General features: G+C 40.0%; 2 protein-coding genes across 2 annotated transcripts in view; both read left to right on the top strand.

Moving 5' to 3' along the window:
* Positions 1-690, top strand: part of LOC140943002 (UTP--glucose-1-phosphate uridylyltransferase-like) — a 34323-nt gene extending 33633 nt beyond the window's left edge. Inside the window, exon 14 of the mRNA XM_073392029.1 lies at positions 552-690. Within this exon, the coding sequence (XP_073248130.1) occupies positions 552-659 (108 nt within the window). The 3' untranslated portion in view covers positions 660-690. The remainder of the gene's footprint in view (positions 1-551) is intronic.
* A 5958-nt stretch (positions 691-6648) lies between these two features.
* LOC140944678 (RYamide receptor-like) lies at positions 6649-7714 on the top strand. Its single transcript, XM_073393797.1, has one exon. The coding sequence runs from the start codon at positions 6764-6766 to the stop codon at positions 7712-7714; it is 951 nt and encodes a 316-aa protein (XP_073249898.1). The 5' UTR covers positions 6649-6763.
* Positions 7715-23245: the final 15531 nt, after the last annotated feature.

The following is a 23245-nucleotide window of genomic DNA, read 5'->3' as shown; positions in this document are numbered from 1 at the left end:
CTGTATCTGGTGACGTCACTTTCGGCAAAGGAGTCTGTCTGAAGGTGAGCTCTTTCCTAGTGTTGGTAGGACATACCGGCAGAAGAAGAGGTGTACAGTCTAGCCTGTTCCAGGCACTCAGATTGTAGTGGCTGCGCAAAGAGTGTGGGCAGCAAAAACCCAAACGCCTGGGACGGGCTATGCCCATTCTGAAGTAACCTAGAGATAGCCAGACAAACAGACTCGAAGAACTTTATAAAAAGCGGATATATAATTTTCTAACGTGTTCAGTTCGTCGACAGTGGCGTTATTATTTTAAATTGTAAAACATTTTGCCTTGGCTATCCACCCTAAATGATGGAATTCTCTTCTCTTCCAAGTCTTTTGTTCTTTCAAGATGGCGACTATACTTTAAAAGTAAATGCGAAAATTTTGTATGCAGATAATTGGATAGCAGTCTCTCTTATACCTTATGTACAAGGCAATGAATTTCCTGATTGATAGCGTCAATGCTGGCTGCGTAGTTTGCTGTTTTTCAGCGATGATTTTGATTTTTTGTTATTTTTCTTCAGGGCACTGTCATTGTGATTGCTAATCATGGCGATAGGATCGATATTCCCTCAGGTGCTTTGCTGGAAAACAAGATCGTCTCTGGAAACCTCAGAATCTTACAGCATTAAAAACTGCTTTATAGTTTAGCCTATATATATAGTGTAGTTAGGCTTTGTAAGTAGTATAGAAACAGTCCTTATAAAGAGCGAAATCAGAATTCGAGGTTTATCTCAAATGTGATTTAATAGAAAACCATTGAAAAACAAATAGAACGGCTAAAGAGGCTGAATTTGACTGGTAACACCATGAGATAACGTTCATAAACGTAGAAGGTAGAACTGTACGCTAAATAAATAGTATCACGTGAAAGTACTGCTGAAAGGTTCAACTGAATGGTCACACCATAGGATTTTGTCCACAGACTTACAGTTATAACCTGTTTTATAGCATTATCAATAGTACCGTGTGAAAATGCTGCTTAGGTCATTCATTTGTCTGATCAAAACATAAAGATTTTGTCCACCGCCTCAGAAAATAATTGAGCATAGCGCGGCATGTCTTCATAGATAGACTGTTCCGAAAGATAGCCGAGAACGAGGGCTGTAGACGTTATCTACATAGGGCGTGGGGGACGAAATGGAAGGAGACCCTGAGGAGGCCTTTCTACCCCCACCGCTATAAACCCCGACGTTCACCCCCTCGGAACATTTGCAACCTATTACAAAATGGTTGTCAGTGAAGATGAGCGCTCGACCTCAACCATCTTGCGGAAATTTAGGGACTTTGAACAGTCTATTTTATCAATGGCTTAAATTGTTGAAGGCGTATGGGATACTATCAGATATTTTTAAAATATTTAATCACAAGAAAAGTTCATAACTTAGAGAAATCTATTTTTAGTCATAGAAACCATTAATCTTCGTTCGTAATCAAGAATTATAATGCGATTAAACATGTTACAATCGACAGTAATGAACTCATGTTTCGGGAGAAGGTCTAAAACAGCGCGAATGTGGAAATGTAGACAACAAGGGTTACTAAGCATAGGTAAGGGCAATATGGCTGGATATTGGCCAAGTTTTTCCCTTGAGGCCCATAAAAACATGAAAAAGAACGAGGCTAGTACCCAGCCGTCTTGAGCAAACAAGCTTGGTCAATAAAGGATTTACCATGTTGTTAAAACAAAGTCTTTTCTTGCAGGACAAAGCAGGTACTCCCGAGCGGACAAGATAGGCTCATCTTGCCCGCTTGCGGAGTCAGCCTTGTATACTCCATATGTAATAAGAGAGTAGAAGGTACCTGAGTCTGTGAAATCAGTACAGCACAGATAATAGGGTACTGAAAGCTCATATGACAGGAAACTAACGTAAAAAGGATTTGAAGAACTCTCAGACGTTTTTTTTTTTTTGTCTAGGTAGGAGGCTAGATTGTTTTATGAGGCACACGCGATGAAGTGTCCCGAGACATGCTTTTGTTTGACCGCAGTTGTTAAGCGGCGTCAAAAACGTTCTTGTTCGTTCCTCAAGCGGGGGCGTAGCCAGCTTTTCGTGGCTGACTTTCATTTCCACATATCCTGAAAACTGCATGCATGACTAGTCTGACCTCACCAACACTTTGAGCTCTTAAGCTTTTTAGCTCACCCCAACAACGCATAATTTATTACAAGCGTTAGAGTGATCAAACCAAACATTTGTAGGCCCGGGCCTACAAGTCTATTGGCTGGCTACGCGCCTGTCAAGTACTTTTATAGATTTGGGGTTATCATTGTCAAGAAAACTGGCGCTAAAAGCCGAGCCGTGTTTTCGTTCTTTTTGCAATAGCGTTGTAAATGTTCTGTAGTGTTAAAATAGCTTGTTTAAAGTGGTTAGCAGTCAACAGTACTTCCTAAGTTAATAGTGCTTACAGAGCATTGTGGGTAAGAGAACAAAATATATAGATCATATATAATGCAATGATTTTTTTTTATTTTGTCCGCGGCGCCTTTGAAGACTTTCCCGTCTCAGACAAAATTTTTAAAAAAGCGCGACAAACCATCCGCATCATTTGTTTGGCGTTGATGATGACGGAAAATTTGTCTCAATTAATAAACAACTTTTTCGTTAATGAAAAAAGGCCCTATCTTTTCAATCGATTTCTTAATACTCTGGTTGGCTTAAGGTCAGTTGATAACTGACACCATTATACAAACTCACTTTAAGCAGCTGTGCTGAGGCGTCGCAGGGGACTTACAATCGCCAATAAAATTTCTGAATCAAACAGGATACGCAATATACAGAGCATTAATTCAAAGTTACTTAACTGCATTTGTACAATTCCTCAGATAAGTCGCAAACCTAACCATGAACTCAACGGCGAACGGATCCAGCGGGTCTTGGAGCTGCCTTACTGATTTCACTGCGTGGAAAATCGGAGAAACCGTTGCCTTTTGTCTGATCATCATCATTTCACTGGTCGCAAACTCTCTCATTGTTATCCTCGTTTGTAAAACGCCGAACTTAAAAAAACCGATAAATTATTTTATCGCAAACATGGCCTCATCTGATTTGTTGTATCCACTATTCTGGATACCTTCGAGCCTATCCGGCTTGCACACCAGTTACTCGTTTCTTATCGGTGGTAAGCTTGGTCAGGTCTTGTGTAAGCTTGTCCATTTCTTTGGTAACGTTTTCATTGTCGTTTTGATTCAGAAACTGATTATGATAGCAGTGGATCGATTTGGAGTCGTGGTATTTTCACTCCGTTCCCCACTCATCAGATCCAAGCTGTGTCCCTTCTTCATTCTCGTCACGTGGATCTTTGCCATAGTTTTTAATTTTTCAGATGTCTTCACTTTAGAGCTCGTTGAATACCCAGAGCGAACCTGGTGTGTTTCCCGCCCCACCCATATTTTGAGGGAAAAGCCCTGGGGACGAGGTTGCGTAACAGTGTTTTTGCTTTGCTGGTTGCCTTTCAGAACGAACCATTTAATCATAGCGTATCAGGACAGTTCTGCCCATTTCTCGTGTAGTTTCTGGATATATTTTTATGTAACCTACTTTTTGATTCACGCTTACTGTGCTATCAACCCGATTATCTGCTTTATGTTTAGTAGTAATTATCGGCAAGGTATAAAAAGACTCATAAAATGTTCTTTTGTACGGGCGTAAGTCGCAAAAATGTGCTTTTCATTGAGGTTCGTGGAACATTCGCCAATAAAAAACTATCATGACTGTTAATGTACTTTAAGAAGTAAAATGTGTTCCAGTTTATGCCCCCCTGCGTTTGCCCTGCCATGACTGCAAAGAGTGACAGCATAGGCGACGTATTGTAAGAGTTTTGGTGGTAATTCAGATCTGATCCAGACCTTGAGATGAGGGGAGGGGGGGCGATCAACCAGACCCTTAGATAAGGGGGGGGGGGGGGGGGGCAGGTCTCCAAAAATTTTTCTCGACTCTTCGGGCCTTAGTTTGATCTAAAAATAAGGGGGGGGGGCGAGGCCCCCGGGCCCCTTCCCTGGATCCGCCACTGAATAAAACTCAGGGATGGACAATGCACCCTTCCAGCACCAGAGCTGTTCATTCGCTCGCTTGATCACTTGCCGTCACTCAACAAGTTGGGAAGTTCTGCTCGCAGGGTGCGATGAAACAATAAGAAACGTTGTGGGGGTGGGTGAACTACAAAATAAATATTCATGCAAGGGGGAAATAAGCTAAAAAATAAAAAGAAATGTTAACGAAAAAAAATATGTATCATAACAGTTTTCACCGGTCGATTTCTAAATGAGACAAACACAATCGCTTAGTATTCATTAATCTGCTCGCTGTAGTATAGCAGGGGCAGCGATTCCTTTTTCCGCCCCGCGAACATTTCGCGTGCCTTTCCTCCTGACTATCTGAGAGCCTGGAACAGCTCAGTTTAACCAATGTAAAGAAGTAGGAATGGTCACGGATGGAAAAAAGACTTAGTGCCGCGTATCAGCGACAGAACTGATGTAATTGCAGGTGTTCAATCGAGGACGCTGACATGCGCGGGAACCAGGCTGCTCAGAAGACGCGTCGTCTGTGGAACAGACCATCAAGTTCCTTAAACTGACTTCGCGCGTGTAAGCCACAAAAGGTGGTTGCATGAGGAAGGACACATCGAGTTTGCTCATCCGTTGATCAGAATAGAGTGCGAATGTGAGAACAAGGCGTCACGCTTTTAGGACGGGAGCAGCGCGTTATGACGGCTAATGGTTGCATTGATATGAGTTACGCGGGTGGGTTTTCAGGTCATTCTTAAGATAAAATACAACTAGGCTTATTCATGTACTCCTATCAAAACCATACTCTACCTTTAAAATTTCATTGTAAATTTACCTTACAAAGTCAAATTCATTCGTATAATACAAGAAACTCGTGTAAATTTCGTCTGCCTTTCTGTCGTACTCGAACCAAACAATTTTCCGTTTTTTATCAAGGACCTAAATTTTACAACACCTTAAACACCAACATCATCAACGCTTCCTCACCTTTCTCCTTTAAAAGAGCACTTAAGGCATTTATTTGTAATAATTATTAGTATACTCCAACAAAAATTTTGGGAAAAAGCCTTTTAATATTCAACATTTGTAAACTTCCGTAATATTGATTAGTTTAATTTTTCACCTCATATTATGTTGCATCCGTCGCCGTAATGTTTATACTATCTTCGAAAAATTGTAATTGAGGAGGCCTAATTAACATAAGCTCTATAGTTTCTTTTAGGCCTCCTCGCCATCTCTTCCTACATTTTTTTCTTTTGGCATCTTTTTGTAATTATCGTAATCGTGTGGCAAATAAATAAAATACCTAAATACCTAAATACCTAAAATGCCACAACATTATCGAGAGACAAGAATTGTAGTAAAGAAATACTGAAGGTTGTAGCAATTAAAAGCAGTCAAAGACTGAGGGAAGAAACAAGTACGCTTTGTCTTTTTCTTTAAGGAAGAACGTTTCTTTTATAACCTCCTATTTTAAGTTCGATCGAGAAGTGAATGCATAAAAACTGCAGGTTTTATGCACACGTGACAACATACATTTATAGTTTTGCCTCAAATTCCTGTTTAGCCTGGGCTTTTATGGCTTAAATGCTTCCTGTATTTAACTATCAAATAGTGTAGCTCATGATCGAATATGCGTATTTTCAAATTGGCACATCAACTAACAACACTTGCATTTGCTAATGGAAAGAATAATGGATTTTCAATTATTGACACTAAAAACACATTTTAGTATATTTAATCGATTTTGTCTAGTTTTTGCCAGGGGGAAAATTTTGTCGGCGGCGCTTTTGAAGATTGTCCCGTCTCAGGTAAAAGTTAAAAATTGAGCGACAAACCATCGGCATCATTTATTAGGCGTTGATGATGACAGGATATTCCGCTATTCATAAGCTCTCTTTATATTTTCGCCGAAAGCATATTAGTTTTGAAAAGTAGGTTGTTACATAAATGACAATAAACTCAGTCCTTTCTCTTTTAAATGACTCCCGTCATTAAACGCTCCTCTTGGAACCCTAAAAGTAGTAATCGCTACTATATATAAATAAAGTGTCACAACGTTATCGAAAAAAACGAGCTGTAGTCAACAAGTACTGAATTTTGTAACAACTAAAACTGAGCAGTCAAAAGAGTCTGAACAGGCCCTTGTCAGAAGAACCTGCTAGTTTCTCTTTGCCGACAGCAGACTTTTGGTTTTTCCATTTTTAGCTCGATCGAGAAGTAAATGTTATAAAAACTTCATGTTTTATTGCACACGTGATAATATGCACTTATTTTTTCCTCATGTTCACCTGTTAAGCCTGGGCACTTAATGGCCTAAAGACAGCTTCGCCTCTGCTTCCTGTGGTTAACTGTCAAACTTGTGTTGTTTATGATGGTACTACCAAAGATATCATTTTTTAATGTGTTAAAACACACTTGTTTAATCATCTTCTCAATCGATTTCTTAATACAACCACCTGACCTAAATGAAGTGTTCTGGTTGGTTTATAACATACTAATACCCCACTGTTTCTGTCAAAAGGTCAGTTGGGGGATAATGCCGGAACATTACAGTACAAAGTCACTCTTTGAAGGCCTCAGAGGACAGCTGTGCTGTGGCTTCGCAGGGGGCTTGCAATTGTCAATAAAAGTTCTGCCACTCAAACAGCATACGCAGTATACAGAGCAGTAATTCAAAGTTACTTGACTGCATGTGTACAATTCCGTAGAAACGTCGCAAAACTCAGCATGAACTCAACGGCGAACAGATCCAGCGAGTCTTCGAGCTGCTTCACTCAGTTAAATTCCACAGCGTGGAAAATCGGAGCAACCGTTACCTACTGTCTGTTCATTATCGTTTCACTGGCCGCAAATTCTCTCATTGTTATGATCGTTTATAAAACGCCGAACTTAAGAAAACCGATAAATTATTTCATCGCAAACATGGCCTCATCTGATCTGCTGTTTCCAATATTCTTGATACCTTGGAGACTGTCCTACTTGCACACCAACTCGTTTCTTATCGGTGGTCAGCTTGGTCAGGCCTTGTGTAAGCTTGTCCCCTTCTTTTCAGACGTTTCCATTGTCGTTTCGATTCAGAATCTGATTCTGATAGCAGTGGATCGCTTTGGAGCCGTGGTATTTCCACTCCGTTCTCCACTCATCAGATCCAAGCTGTGTCCCTTCTTTATTCTCTCCACATGGATAGTTGCCGTAGCTTTCTATTCGCCACACTTGTTCACTTTCGAGCTCGTTGAATACCCAGAGGGAACCTGGTGTGGTCTGGAATGGAAGAAAGCATTCGGAGAGTTCTCATCCTATGCCAGTTACCTACTAGCTTCCTACATACTGTTTTTATTTATACCTGTACTGTTGCTAGTCATTCTTTACTCCACCATTGTTATCAAGCTCAAGACAAAGGCACACCCGGGTGAACAGTCCGCGAACAGTCAGCAAGAGCGGAACAAAAGAAACCGAAACGTGCTTCAAATGTCCATTGCTATCGTAACAGTGTTTGTGCTTTGCTTTTTACCTTTCTCTATCAACTATTTAATCACAGAGTATCAGGACACTTTCACGCATTTCTCGTGTAGTTTCTGGATATACTATAAAGTCACCGTTTATATGACTTGCGCGTACTCTGCTATCAACCCAGTTATCTGTTTCATGTTTAGCAGTAATTACCGAAAAGCTCTTTAAAGACTCATAAAATGTTCTTTTGTACAGGCGTAAGTCGCAAAAATGTGCTTTTGATTGAATATGTTAAGGAACACCCGTGAATAAAAAATCACCATGACTGCCGTCGGCGCACAAAACTGAGGATTTTAAATAAGATGTGTTCAGTTTAAATCTCCCATGTCGGCGAAAAGTGACAGCATGCATAGGCCATGTATTGTAAAAGGATGGGTGGTAAATAAAACTCAAAAACGGACCATTAGAAACGTTATTGGGGGTGTAGGCTGGCGAAGTACAACTGTACAACTGTTAATTACTGCGGAACCGCTAAGTTAAGGGAAGAGGTTCTGCCGCAAAAAAATAAACGAATAAAAGGGACAATTATAAACATCTGTTGAATTTTGAGCGCCACTCTAACGTGTGACAGTATTTTTGCGTCGTCAAAAGAAGCAAAGAAAAAAACTGCATGTTTTCGCCCACTGCAAAAATTACAATCCAAAAAGTTAAACAGGAAAGTTAAGCGGCAAGGTGTTGTCTTTTACACAAAATCAATTAAATGATATTGCCCCTTTGAAATGCTTTTATAGACATTTTGTCGCTTTATAAATTTTGATCACCTGACCTATGTTTAAATACATAATGGGTGAATTTCTACATGCAAATAATATGTATCACACCAGTTTAAAATGTCCACTCTTATTGGTTTCCAAATATCTTTTCAATCGATTTCTAAATACAACCACCATGGCATTAAAATAGCATTCGTTAGTCTGCTCAGCAGAAAGGACGGCCATATCGGTCTTCTGATATAGAGTTCGCGTTTTTATACAGTCTTTCTAATCGGTCTTCATATCGGTCTTTCAATAACTGTTATTAAAATAACAATTATTGGGCTCAGGCTTCGCAAGGGGACATGAAAATTAAAGTTTAAAAAGTTTGCATTTTAACTGATCGCCGTGATGAATACTGCGTTGTACAGAAGGCGCGCAGCAAACATAAACTCGAGAATGGGGAATGGATCGAGCCAGCCTTGGAGCTGCTTCAAACAGTTTAAAGAGAAACTACAGAACTACAATGGTGAAATTGTTATACTGTTCGTAGATGAAAAAAATTCTTGCGCTCTTGATCACAAGACTCCCTGATCACTCTTTCTCAGCCGCAAAGTTACACTTCCTCGTGGGGCTAAGAGCCACATTAAAAATGTTCTTGGCTTGGCGTTGTATTTTTACTATTTATCTGACACAAATTCAACATACGTTTTGAACTGGGCGTTTTGAACACATTAGAACTAGAAATACGTGAATCGCAGGACCTCGCGAAGGACTTCGAGAAAAATTTATAAATTTAAAAAACTTAAGCAATATAAAGAAATAAAACAAAACTGCAATAACTAAACAGAAGATTAAACGTAAAGAAAAAAGAAAAGAAAAGAAGAGAAAAAAAACAGTTTCTACGGGGAATCGAGGAATAGAGGGGCGATGCGAGTTTGCAGCTCGCTATGATCCACGCGCGGTCCACGCTTCGCGCGCGACGAGATTTTAAACTCACTTCGCTCGGCGCAAAACAAACAGGTCTTGTTACTGTATGATATTGTTTAAATTTTGTTTAGAAACCAATATCTTTGTTCTCTCTCTTCGCTCTCCTAGGTTTCATATTTACTGGACAACCCAAGCTTGAAAGTCAAATTTAAGACAGAAAAAAATCGATTTGACAAAGTAAATAACTCGAAGGTTTAATGCTAATGAGTTTCTCCCAGCCAATAATTACAAGACTTACTCAAGCATTAATATGAGTTGAGCGTTTGGGTCACTTTGGTCATTATAAAAATGATTGCCAGTTATCGAGCGATACAATTGTAACCAACAAGTATTGAAATTCGCAACAATTAAAACTGCAGTCAGCAAAGAAGTAACAAGCCTCGACTATTTGTTGAGGAAGAACCTGCTAGTTTCCCTTTGCCGACAGCAGACTCCTTCTTTTTAGTTCGATCGAGAAGTAAGTGATGTACATAAAGACTGCCTGTTTTATGCACACATTATAACAGGCTGGTTGGCTTAAGGCCATTAAATTCATTAGATAACTGACACCATTATACAAACTTACTTTGTTAAGGGCTCAGCAGCTTGGTTAGGCCTTACGTAAGCTTTTCCCTTTCTCAGTTTGCTTTGACTTAAAAGAAGGCGGTGTAGAGCGTTTTCCGCGCGTCACAAACATAAACTCAACAACTTGGAATGGATCGATCGAGTCTTCAAGCTGCTTGAAAAATCTTAGGGACTTTAGCCTTCAGTCTGATTCTCGCCGTTTCTTTGCTCGGAACTTTCTCATTGTAGCGATCGTCTGTTGGGGGAGCAAGGATGCGGCAGTGATGAGAGCGCTCGTCTCCCACCAATGCCGCCCGGGTTCAGACCTGGCGTTGACGGATATGTGTGTTGAGTTTGTTGTTGCTTCTCCAATTTTGCTCCGAGATGTTTCCGGTTTTCCCCTCTCCTCAAAAACCAACATTTGCAAATTGCAATTCGACCGGGAATCAGGTAGATGAAGAGCCACTTTGTGGATGTGCTACCAACAAATCATTATTTATTTACGTAGTTAGTTAGTTAGTTAGTTTATAAAACGCCAAACTTAAGAGAGACGATAAATTATTTCATCGCAAACATGGCCATGTCCTATCCTCTGTATCCAATTACCTTGGCTTCTGTCAAGCTTGCACACAAACTCGTGGCTTATTGGTGGTAAGCGTGGACAGGCCTTGTTTAAGTTTCTCCCTTTCTTTGGTAATGTTTCCATTGTCATTTCGATTCAGAATACGATTCTGATAACAATGGATCAATTTGGAGCCGTTCTCTCTCCCAGTCTCCTCTCGTTTCCCCCTTGTTTTCCCCGCGTACGATTTAACTCGCTCCCCACCATCTGAACACGCGCTTAACCGATCTGAACGCCTGGAAAAGGCTATCATGTTTAAAATGAAGGGCACGCCCTTCAATGGTTACTGTATGATGAATTAACTTAAGGATGTTTAATTGGGAGGTAATGTTAGATGTCTGGAAAATTCATTTATTACTTGTTTAGATGTACACGTTTAAAATAGTGCTCAACATAAACCTTCGCCTGTCATGAATTCGTTGTACTGAACATGCTGAAACAGATATGTTCTATGTTATTATGCTTCCGCGGGAACCGTCTAAAGTACCTTTCGTCCTCGTCTGGACTTTCAGGAAATTACTTCTATTCCTATTTTTGGTAGTTTTGGCCAGTTTGCTAGTATTCCCGTTTTCATGCAGCTCATGGTTTTTACAGGCAATTAAAAATATTAGAATTATAATAATGATACTGTGTAATTTCTCTTAATATTTAAGCGTCTGTTAAGATTGACATCTATTGTAAGGAGTGTAACTTCTGATGTTTATCATGGATTGCATTTTTAATTTGTTCTCGGAATTTTTCCGATCCCATCCGCAGGGATCCGTGGTTAATTTATGGAAAATTTTAGCCGATCAAAGTTCGATAAAGGAGCTTAACGCTTCTGTTCTAATATCGACAGTCACTACTTAAGTGACATGATTTTCAAACTGTATTTTTAGTGCTTTTCTTGCAGTTATTTTTTATTATCATTATTTTTTTTTCTTGTTGCTTTATATTGACTGGAAAACCCAAGCTTTCAAATGGAATGTAAGAGAAAAAACTTGTTTTGACACATCGTTTCTCATTATATGCAAATAAAAAGTTAAACCCTTTCCTATAAGTCTCATTGACAAAATTAATGGTACCCTTTTCAGATATTAGTTTAGACCACTGCATTCCCTTTAACTGTTGCAAATGCACTGTTTTTTAATTATGAAGAAATCACTAAGCTAGAGAGTTTTTTGGGGTTTGTCACAGCCATAAAATACACCTGTTGGCCCCAATCCCTTTAAACCCTAAGATCAAAATTTAAATTCTCATTTGTTGCCCCTTTTCAATTCTTACAGAAGTAGTGGGAACAATTTGATTTAATATCAAGCAAATTCATCTTGTCTGTGATCATGTCCGTAATTCTCGTGACCACTCTATTTTACAACGCATTGATATTACAAGGAGAAATTTGATGCTGATCACTCTTAGGGGTTCACAGTATTGGCCATTATAGAGAGTTTCCTCCCCAGTGGGACTCTAAGAAAACAGAACTGGCTTAGTTTGGTCTGTGAATTGACAGTGAACAGTAGTGTTCAGTCAGATATCTGAAAGTACAGCTGTACGGCAGGACCAGAGAGAGCTTTTGTGTGCGTGTGTGCGTGTACTTGCTTGACTTGCCCAACTGTGATCGACTACACTGGGGAACTTCTTGCATTTCAGTCTGTTAAGTGAGTTATTTACGTAAAAACATCTGGCTTAATTTTTTCCATAACAGTGCACTGTTAATGTTTCCTTTAGTCATTGTTAAGTACTTGTAGTGACAGTCCTCTATGTTTTTCTTGTTGCTGTTGTAGACACTTGACAACGGAATGCGCATCATTCAACTGGAGACCGCTGTTGGAGCTGCCATGAAGAATTTTGAAGGAGCTCATGGTAAAAGATGACACGTCCAAACTGTTTTAGTGATGATGATGATTAAAATAATAATGGTGGTGATTATTGTAACGGCGGTGACGGGGATGTTGGTAACCGCGGCGATATTAATGGTGTTAGAGCGATTTTCGTACGACCTTGAAAATGGTTTCGGTAAGTGTTCGTTACTTGTTTTAACAGCCAATGGATGAAAAGATCAAAACATGGACTCTTTCGTTTTCCCGCTAAAGAAAACCCTAATATGGAGAAGGCATTGTTCGATTTGCCAATCGTGTTGCAGTATGACGTCAAAGCGAAGTATCGATTGATTTCTAGAAAGTTCTCGCGCATGAAGACATTTCACCCGACCATTCGCTTAACCAACCAAAAGCCACGCACATTTTTGTATCCGTTCGACAAACCAATCAAATCGCTCTATTTACGTTCGTCTGTTGTTGCAGTGTTGTTCGCGCGTTTTCATTTCAAGGTCATACGAAAATCGCTCGATTGGTGATTAATTGTTACTTTTATTATTATCATTATTATTACCATCGTCATCATCAACATCATCATCAATCATCATCATCATTATCATTATTATTATTATTATTATTATTATTATTATTATTATTATCAACATCATGCAAGTTACATGAATGGTTCAAAGTTTTTTTTGTCAAATCACTCTTCAGCTGCAAATATCGTAATCCCTTCCAACACCACACTTGCAGGTATAAACGTACCACGAAGACGTTTCCTTCCGGTCAAAACCTGTTCTGATCTGTTGATTATCATGTCAAACTTGTATGAAATGAAACACGGCCAACTGGAGATGAGTCATCTTAGACAATTTCCAACTGTGCCCATAGTACAACTCAGCGGCTCACACACTTCAAAAAGGTGCGTGGACATTCCTCACGGTGCCTAATGTTCCAATCTCGTTCTCAGAGCCTGCGTTACCCTGATCCAGCGAAACGTGCAACGGACGATTGGTGCGATCCTTGGTGCTGACCAAAAGGATCTCAGTCTCTGGGAACGAGATTGATAATGTTCAGGACCTGTATTACCCTGGGTGCCGGAGACTTTTTATGCGCAGTTTCCTGTTGCGGTCAAGTCTTTATAAGCACTGTTCAATGGACTTAGTAAAATCAAATTGCTGTAGTGTTAGTTTTAGTGTTTTTACCGATGGCATCTGTGGTAAGTTACAAGAACCAGTAATCGAGTTGTTGGGGTAAATACAGCTGTAAATCTTGACTAAGGAAAACGAAAGTTCGAATTAGCGGGGAATTCGAGTTATTTGAGTTCGAGTTAGCCGAATTAAAATAGCTGAAAATAGGGGTCAAATCCAATGGAAATGGGGCTCTGTTTGGGTTAGCGGAGACGTTCGAGTTGTCCGAATTCAATTTACCGGACTGTCCTCTACTATTACAAACCCGCTGTGAAATTTTCTGAATTTTCCTTACCGTTATTATTTTTTTTTTTGCGTGGGTCAACAGGTAAAGGACTTCTTAGCGCGCTTTGAGACCATTCCTGATCTCTTAGAACTGGATCATCTGACTGTATCTGGTGACGTCACATTCGGCAAAGGAGTCTCTCTGAAGGTGAGCTCTTTCTTAGTGTTGGTAGAACATACCGGCAGAAGAACAGGTGTATGGTCTAGCCTGTTCCAGGCACTGAGATTGTGGTGGCTGCGCAAAGAGATGTGAGCAGGAAAAACCCAAACTCCTGGGACGGGCTATGCCCAGTCTGAAGTAACCTAGAGATAGCCAGACAAACAGACCCGAAGAACTTTATAAAAAGTGGATATATTATTTTCTAACGTTTTCAATTCGTCGACAGTGACGTTATTATATTAAATTGTAAAACATTTTGCCTTGGCTATTCACCTTAAATGATGGATTCTCTTCTCTTGCCAGTCTTCTGTTCTTTCAAGGCGTCGACTGTGCAGATAAATGGATAGCAGTCTCTCTTATACCTTTTTAATACGTGGATGGCAATAAATTTCCTAATTGATAGCGGCAATGCTAGCTGCGTAGTTTGCTGTTTTTCAGCGATGATTTTGATTTTTTGTTATTTTTCTTCAGGGCACTGTTATTGTGATTGCTAATCATGGCGATAGGATCGATATTCCCTCAGGTGCTTTGCTGGAAAACAAGATCGTCTCTGGAAACCTCAGAATCTTACAGCATTAAAAACTGCTTTATAGTTTAGTCTATATATATAGTGTAGTTAGGCTTTGTAAGTAGTATAGAAACTGTCCTTATAAAGAGCGAAATCAGAATTCGAGGTTTATCTCAAATGTGATTTTCTAGAAAACCATTGGAAAACAAATAGTACAGCTAAAGAGGCTGAATTTGACTGGTAACACCATGAGATTGCGTTCATAAACGTAGAAGGTAGAACTGTACGCTAAATAAATAGTATCACGTGAAAGTACTGCTGAAAGGTTCAACTGAATGGTCACACCATAGGATTTTGTCCACAGACTTACAGTTATAACCTGTTTTATAGCATTATCAATAGTACCGTGTGAAAATGCTGCTTAGGTCATTCATTTGACTGATCAAAACATAAAGATTTTGTCCACCGCCTCAGAAAATAATTGAGCATAGCGCGGCATGTCTTCAAAAATAGACTGTTCCGAAAGATAGCCGAGAACGAGGGCTGTAGACGTTATCTACATAGGGGGTGGAGGACGGTTTGGAAGGAGACCCTGAGGAGGCCTTTCTACCCCCACCGCTATAAACCCCGACGTTCGCCCCCTCGGAACATTTGCAACCTATTACAAAATGGTTGTCAGTGGAGATGAGCGCTCGACCTCAACCATCTTGTGGAAATTTAGGGACTTTGAACAGTCTATTTTATCAATGGCTTAAATGGTTGAAGGCGTATGGGATACTATCAGATATTTTTAAAATATTTAATCACAAGAAAAGTTCATAACTTAGAGAAATCTATTTTTAGTCATAGAAACCATTAATCTTCGTTCGTAATCAAGAATTATAATGCGATTAAACATGTTACAATCGACCGTAATGAACTCATGTTTCGGGAGAAGGTCTAAAACAGCGCGAATGTGGAAATGTAGACAACAAGGGTTACTAAGCATGGGTAAGGGCAATATGGCTGGATATTGGCCAAGTTTTTCCCTTGAGGCCCATAAAAACGTTAAAAAGAACGAGGCTAGTACCCAGCCGTCTTGAGCAAACAAGCTTGGTCAATAAAGGATTTATCATGTTGTTAAAACAAAGTCTTTTCTTGCAGGACAAAGCAGGTACTCCCGAGCAGACAAGATAGGCTCATCTTACCCGCTTGCGGAGTCAGCCATGTATACTCCATATATAATAAGAGAGTAGAAAGTACCTGAGTCTGTGAAATCAGTACAGCACAGATAATAGGGTACTGAAAGCTCATATGACAGGAAACTAACGTAAAAAGGATTTGAAGAACTCTCAGACGTTTTTTTTTTGTCTAGGTAGGAGGCTAGATTGTTTTATGAGGCACACGCGATGAAGTTTCCCGAGACATGCTTTTGTTTGACCACAGTTGTTAAGCGGCGTCAAAAACGTTCTTGTTCGTTCCTCAAGCGGGGGCGTAGCCAGCTTTTCGTGGCTGACTTTCATTTCCACATATCCTGAAAACTGCATGCATGACTAGTCTGACCTCACCAACACTTTGAGCTCTTAAGCTTTTTAGCTCACCCCAACAACGCATAATTTATTACAAGCGTTAGAGTGATCAAACCAAACATTTGTAGGCCCGGGCCTACAAGTCTATTGGCTGGCTACGCGCCTGTCAAGTACTTTTATAGATTTGGGGTTATCATTGTCAAGAAAACTGGCGCTAAAAGCCGAGCCGTGTTTTCGTTCTTTTTGCAATAGCGTTGTAAATGTTCTGTAGTGTTAAAATAGCTTGTTTAAAGTGGTTAGCAGTCAACAGTACTTCCTAAGTTAATAGTGCTTACAGAGCATTGTGGGTAAGAGAACAAAATATATAGATCATATATAATGCAATGATTTTTTTTTATTTTGTCCGCGGCGCCTTTGAAGACTTTCCCGTCTCAGACAAAATTTTTAAAAAAGCGCGACAAACCATCCGCATCATTTGTTTGGCGTTGATGATGACGGAAAATTTGTCTCAATTAATAAACAACTTTTTCGTTAATGAAAAAAGGCCCTATCTTTTCAATCGATTTCTTAATACTCTGGTTGGCTTAAGGTCAGTTGATAACTGACACCATTATACAAACTCACTTTAAGCAGCTGTGCTGAGGCTTCGCAGGGGACTTACAATTGCCAATAAAAGTTCTGAATCAAACAGGATACGCAATATACAGAGCAGTAATTCAAAGTTACTTAACTGCATTTGTACAATTCCTCAGATAAGTCGCAAACCTAACCATGAACTCAACGGTGAACGGATCTAGCGGGTCTTGGAGCTGCCTTACTGATTTCACTGCGTGGAAAATCGGAGAAACCGTTGCATTCTGTCTGATCATCATCATTTCACTGGTCGCAAACTCTCTCATTGTTATCCTCGTTTGTAAAACGCCGAACTTAAAAAAACCGATAAATTATTTTATCGCAAACATGGCCTCATCTGATTTGTTGTATCCACTATTCTGGATACCTTTGAGCCTGTCCGGCTTGCACACCAGTTACTCGTTTCTTATCGGTGGTAAGCTTGGTCAGGTCTTGTGTGAGCTTGTCCATTTCTTTGGTAACGTTTTCATTGTCGTTTCGATTCAGAATCTGATTCTGATAGCAGTGGATCGATTTGGAGTCGTGGTATTTCCACTCCGTTCCCCACTCATCAGATCCAAGCTGTGTCCCTTCTTCATTCTTGTCACGTGGATCTTTGCGATAGTTTTTAATTTTTCAGATGTCTTCACTTTAGAGCTCGTTGTGGTTGCGTAACAGTGTTTTTGCTTTGCTGGTTTCCTTTCAGAACGAACCATTTAATCATAGCGTATCAGGACAGTTCTGCCCATTTCTCGTGTAGTTTTTCGATATATTTTTATGTAACCTACTTTTTGATTCACGCTTACTGTGCTATCAACCCGATAAACTTTATGTTTCGTAGTAATTATCGGCAAGGTATAATAAGACTCATAAAATGTTCTTTTGTACGGGCGTAAGTCGCAAAAATGTGCTTTTCATTGAATATGTTGAGTGATAGGTTCGTGGAACATTCGCCAATAAAAACTATCATGACTATTAATGTACTTTAAGAGCCAATGTCTGTAATTTTCGAGAATCGGTTGACAGTCGTGAATTTTTGAATTTCTTCATATTTTGCCCACGTAATCTCTATAGTACACTTATTTCAAAAATCACATTAAAACTTGTAACGGCTTTTTATTTTTTCCTGAATCGGGCAAAGTTTGAAAAACGCCAAATCGGCGCTCTTTCGAGTATGAAATTAGCGAAATTTAAGCATTTTCTTCGTGCTCGTACATAAAAACGGGATGACATATCTAAATGAAATCAAGTCACAAGGAAAACACAGACTTGTACTTTATAATTCTGCAATTATCTTTAGATAAGCTGTTTAAATGTGACTGTGTTGGCCGCAAGAAGAAACACGATTTCGGCTCGTTTGAAAAATGCAAATTTGACCTAACTTCACAATCGAAAAAAACAACTGATACATGGAATTTCAACATGAAACAAACACTATTTTAAAGCATATTCTTTGCCGTTTCTTGTGTTAAAAAATTTTTGGCGGCATTACAAAAGTGCGTCGCTGAGACACCGAAACGTGCAGCGTAGTTTCGCACGTTCGAACGCTGAAAGCAAGCTAGCCGCGAGTGTAGGCACACAAAAGTTTTTGCTAACTTAGCTTCTTTTACAAGAGGCACATTACGGGAAGCTCTAAAAATCTTTTGAAAAACGCTTTTCAATTTGATGGTTATAAAAAAGAACTAAGACTGCATTTGATTGCACGCAAGTAGCTGAAAAAGACAACGCTGTTAAGTTCTCATGGAGTGTAAATATTAACTTCGAGTTTCTGCACCTAAAATAAAGCCGCTAGAAACGGCGTGCTAGCTCTAAATAGGATTCGAGATCTCTAAGAATTACTTACCACAGTCGTTTCAACGGCAAGTGGCCGCAGTTTACTGAAATCTTCCGTCGTTTAGCCTCAGTCTAAACGCTGTGATGCGTGATAAAAGCCCGTGTGTAATTTGAGTCTGGTCACGCAACTGTACAATTAACACTGTTTTTTTTTAGTTTTATATTTTATATTCCCAAAACATGTGGAACTAAACTTGATTTTAGGCTGTCACCAGTCGAAACTCAAATAGAGAAAGAAAACAAATAGAGTAAGCCGAGTCTGCAAAACTTTTCACACTAGTTTTTTTTATTTGCACTTAGCCTTCTGCGCCTTTGCTTGTAATAAACTAATCTTAACCCCGCTTAGCGTATAGACTTCTCTATCGATCACCTCAGTATGAATTGAGGGATTTAGGTACACACGTACGCCATATGCAACATGAGGGTAGAGCAGGGAAATGGAAACGAGTAAAACTGTTTAAAAAAAATTGGCCAATGCACCGCAAAAGAACATTCCTGAAAAACCACAAATCGAAAATGGACAATGGACACATTTGATGAGCGAAATACAAGTATTTAACATGTTTAAATTACTGAAAGTAGTATTGCTTTGCTCCTCTGCAGCAAGGGCATCTTCTGGCGAGACCTCAACCTGCTGTTGACGAATTGTACTGATCCCTCGCCCCCCGAACAGAGGCCCTTAAAGGCTAGTCTACACAGTATGGGGTAGACCAGAATGTACGTACTGCTAGCTCCCGCCTGAAAAAAGGTGTAGTCACCTGGCTCTATCCGCCACCATCCCCCGGCACTTGTTCGCAGGCTAGAAAATAAACCAATTCACTGTCAAATTCTTTTTCATAACGTCAAAATCCGTCGCGAAAATGAAAAAAATGCTTTAAAGTGCCTCAGCCATTGTACTTACTATCTTTTAACTAAATACGTTGCGGAGAAAAGAGATAAAAGGCTGAAAACAGCCTTTCATTTCGATTTAAAATTTCAGATGGAGAATGCCATTTTCCTAGGTCTGCACCTGCAGTGACTTGTGTGCTAAAACTCCTTCGTGGTGGTATCTCTCAGGCAAAAACGACCGCCTAGCGGCGAGGAGCGAGGAGAGAAGTCCGTGGCCATTTTCGAAAAGAAAAAGAAGTGTAAAGGCAGCACCTTCGTCGCTCAGAAAACGTCTGCGTATATAATTTTCTTCAGGCCGCACAGAGTGATCAATTAATGTGCCTTTACGGACCCCTTTTAAATGAGCAGCCAGCATGGCCAGTAGGCTGTTCTGAAACGGTACAACGTGCTTTGTTCTCCGCCACCCGGAACCAAACATTTAGCGGTGGTGAGGAAAAAATTTTGATTTTATGCGCCAATTTTGTGGACCAAACAAAGTCTGTTAGCTCTAAATGTAGTGATAAAGACATGAATTTTTGTATGTGTAGGGTTGATCCTAAAGGAGAACCCAATGCCAACCAGCCCACCCATCTCCTCATCCTTTCCTAAAGTAGACTTTTCATGACGTTAGCATAATCACCTGAGACCTCTTGTAAAGTTCACTAAAATAATAGCAAGCACCTTCGTAGCCTGTACACAGACCCTCTACTTTTTCATTAGAGATCGTCGATTTTGCGTATGAAAATAAAAGCCGCGGGGGATTTATTGACCAGTAGAGCAAGGGGCTCTCTCGCGCGCGCTCGCTTCGCTCGCCTGCTCGTCTATTTTCGAAACGAAAGAGGAGTGTAAAAGCTGCACATTGGTCGCTCAGAAAACGTCTGCGTATATCATTTTCAGTTCAGGCCATACGCAGTCATCAATCAATGTGCCTTTATGGACCCCTCTATGAGGAGCCAGTAGGTTGATCTAGAACTGTACCACGTGATTTGTTGCACCGCTACCCGGAACCAAACATTTAGAGGTGGTGAGGAAAAACTCTTATTTTCATGCGCCAATTTTGTGGATCAAACAAAGATCACCTAACGTAAATGCAGAAAACCTTACTTTTATCATTAGCATTGTAGGGTCGATGTTTGGTTATTGCCCTACATATTCACGTGACTAACAAGTCAGGAGCATACCAAGTGACTTACGACATCTTTTCTATGATCGCAATACGTTCAGCATTACTGGGGCGACAGGTGCCACAAACCAAGTTTGAATATGTGTGAGATGCTATACGAACATACAACAAAGACTTGCACCGTAAAACACTTATACCAGGAATTTCTTTTTCGGCGCGTTACGCGTCACGCACTTCCAGAATGTCATCTTCCCTCGTGTTGACAGCTTGAAAACATATACAAACTTAACTTCGATTCTGCCGTGATGCAGAATTTAGTTAGCGGTACTGTGACCCCGTCTAGCATTTAAATTCAGGTAAGTAAATAACTTTTCTGATATTAAGGTTTCAATACGATTAAAACTATAGCAAGCGAGTATTTCGACAATATTCCCCTCTACTAACTGTGATTTGAACTGCGTATTCGTCTCTTCATTATAGTTTATCGCAAAAATCAGTTGAAAGGAATCATGTTAAACCGAACAGAAACGCCGAAATATAATCTGAAACCGTTACAACTCTGACTAGGGTTTAAATGTCGAAGTAACTTAGGTTTGCGAAGGATTAATATTCCAAGCGTTGAAACTTGCTTGTTGCACGCGCTTTCCTGGTATCAAAATACCCTTCAGGTTTTGGTCTCTCGACGGTGTGCATTTGGAATGCCGCCAGAAATATTTTAACACAAACAACAGCAAAGGATATGCTTCAATACAGTTCTTGTTTCATACTGAAATTCCATGTACCAACTGGGTTTTTACGATAGTGAAGTTAGGTCAAATTTGCCATTTTTGAAAAGTGCTGAAACCGTGATTCTTCTTGCGGCCGGTACAGTCACATTTAAACGGTTTATTCAAAGTTAACTGCTGAATTATAGAGTAAAAATGTGTGTCTGTTTTGTGCCTTGATTTCACTTAGAGATATTATTCCGTTTTTATGTACGAGCGCGAAGAAAATGCTCAATTTTCGCTAATTTCATACTCGAAAGAGCGCCGATTTAGAGTTTTTCAAACTTTGTCTGATTCCTGAAAAAATAAAAAGCTGTTACAAGTTTTAACTTGATTTTTGAAATTAGTGTACTATAGAGATTATTTGAGCAAAATATGAAGAAATTCAAAAATTCACGACTGTCAACCGATTCTCGAAAATTACAGACATTGGCTCTTAAGAAGTAAAATGTGTTCCAGTTTATGCCCCCCTGCCTCTGCCCTGCCATGACTGCAAAGAGTGATAGCATAGGCGACGTATTGTAAGAGTTTGGGTGGTAAATAACAGTGCCAGATCCAGACCTTGAGATAAGGAAGGGGGGGCGGTCATCCAGACCCTTAGATAAGGGGGGGGGGGCAGGTCTCCAAAGATTTTTTTTCGACTCTTCAGGCCTTAGTTTGATCTAAAAATAAGGGGGGGGGGGCGAGGCCCCCCGGGGCCCCTCCCCTGGATCCGTTACTGAATAAAACTCAGGGATGGACAATGCACCCTTCCAGCACCAGAGCTGTTCATTCGCTCGCTTGATCACTTGCCGTCACTCAATAAGTTTGGAAGTTCGGCTCGCAGGGTGCAATGGACCATTAGAAACGTTATGGGGGTGGGTGAACTACAAAATAAATATTCATGCAAGGGGGAAATAAGCTGAAAAATAAAAAGAAATATTAACGAAAAATGATATGTATCATAACAGTTTTCACCGGTCGATTTCTAAATGAGACAAACACAATGGCTTAGTATTCATTAATCTGCTCGCTGTAGTATAGCAGAGGCAGCGATTCCTTTTTCCGCCCCGCGAACATTTCGCTTGCCCTTCCCCCTGACTATCTGAGAGCCTGGAAAAGCTCGGTTTAACCAATGTAAAGAAGTAGGAACGGTCACGGATGGAAAAAAGACTTAGTGCCGCGTATCAGCGACAGAACTGATGTAATTGCAGGTGTTCAATCGAGGACGCTGACATGCGCGGGAACCAGGCTGCTCAGAAGACGCGTCGTCTGTGGAACAGACCATCATGTTCCTTAAACTGACTTCGCGCGTGTAAGCCACAAAAGGTGGTTGCATGAGGAAGGACACATCGAGTTTGCTCATCCGTTGATCAGAATAGAGTGCGAAAATTCCCTTGATGTTTAACCGGCGGTATATGAGAACAAGGCGTCACGCTTTTAGGACGGGAGCAGTGCGTCATGACGGCTAATGGTTGCATTGATATGAGTTACGCGGGTGGGTTTTCAGGTCATTCTTAAGATAAAATGCCGCAACATTATCGAGAGGCAAGAATTTTAGTAAAGAAATACTAAAGGTTGTAGCAATTAAAAGCAGTCAAAGACTGAGGGAAGAAACAAGTACGCGTTGTCTTTTTCGTTAAGGAAGAACGTTTCTTTTATAACCTCCTTTTTTAAGTTCGATCGAGAAGTGAATGCATAAAAACTACAGGTTTTATGCACACGTGACAACATGCATTTATAGTTTTGCCTCAAATACCTGTTTAGCCTGGGCTTTTATGGCTTAAATGCTTCCTGTATTTAACTATCAAGTAGTGTAGCTCATGATCGAATATGCGTATTTTCAAATTGGCACATCAACTAACAACATTTGCATTTGCTAATGGAAAGAATAATGGATTTACAAATATTGACACTAAAAACACATTTTAGTATATTTCAGCGATTTTATCTAGACTTGCCAAGGGGAAAATTTTGTCGGTGACGCTTTTGAAGATTGTCCCGTCTCAGGTAAAAGTTAAAAATTGCGCGACAAACCATCCGCATCATTTATTAGGCGTTGATGATAACAGGATATTCCGCTATTCATAAGCTCTCTTTATATTTTCGCCGAAAGCATATTAGTTTTGAAAAGTAGGTTGTTACATAAATGACAATAAACTCGGTCCTTTCTCTTTTAAATGACTCCCGTCATTAAACGCCCCTCTTGGAACCCTAAAAGTAG

Source organism: Porites lutea, chromosome 7 (genome assembly GCF_958299795.1).
Source record: "Porites lutea chromosome 7, jaPorLute2.1, whole genome shotgun sequence".
NCBI classification, from domain to species: Eukaryota; Metazoa; Cnidaria; class Anthozoa; order Scleractinia; family Poritidae; genus Porites; species Porites lutea.
The sequence above is the reverse complement of the archived record's forward strand: the minus strand, read 5'-3'. Positions and strand labels throughout refer to the sequence as shown.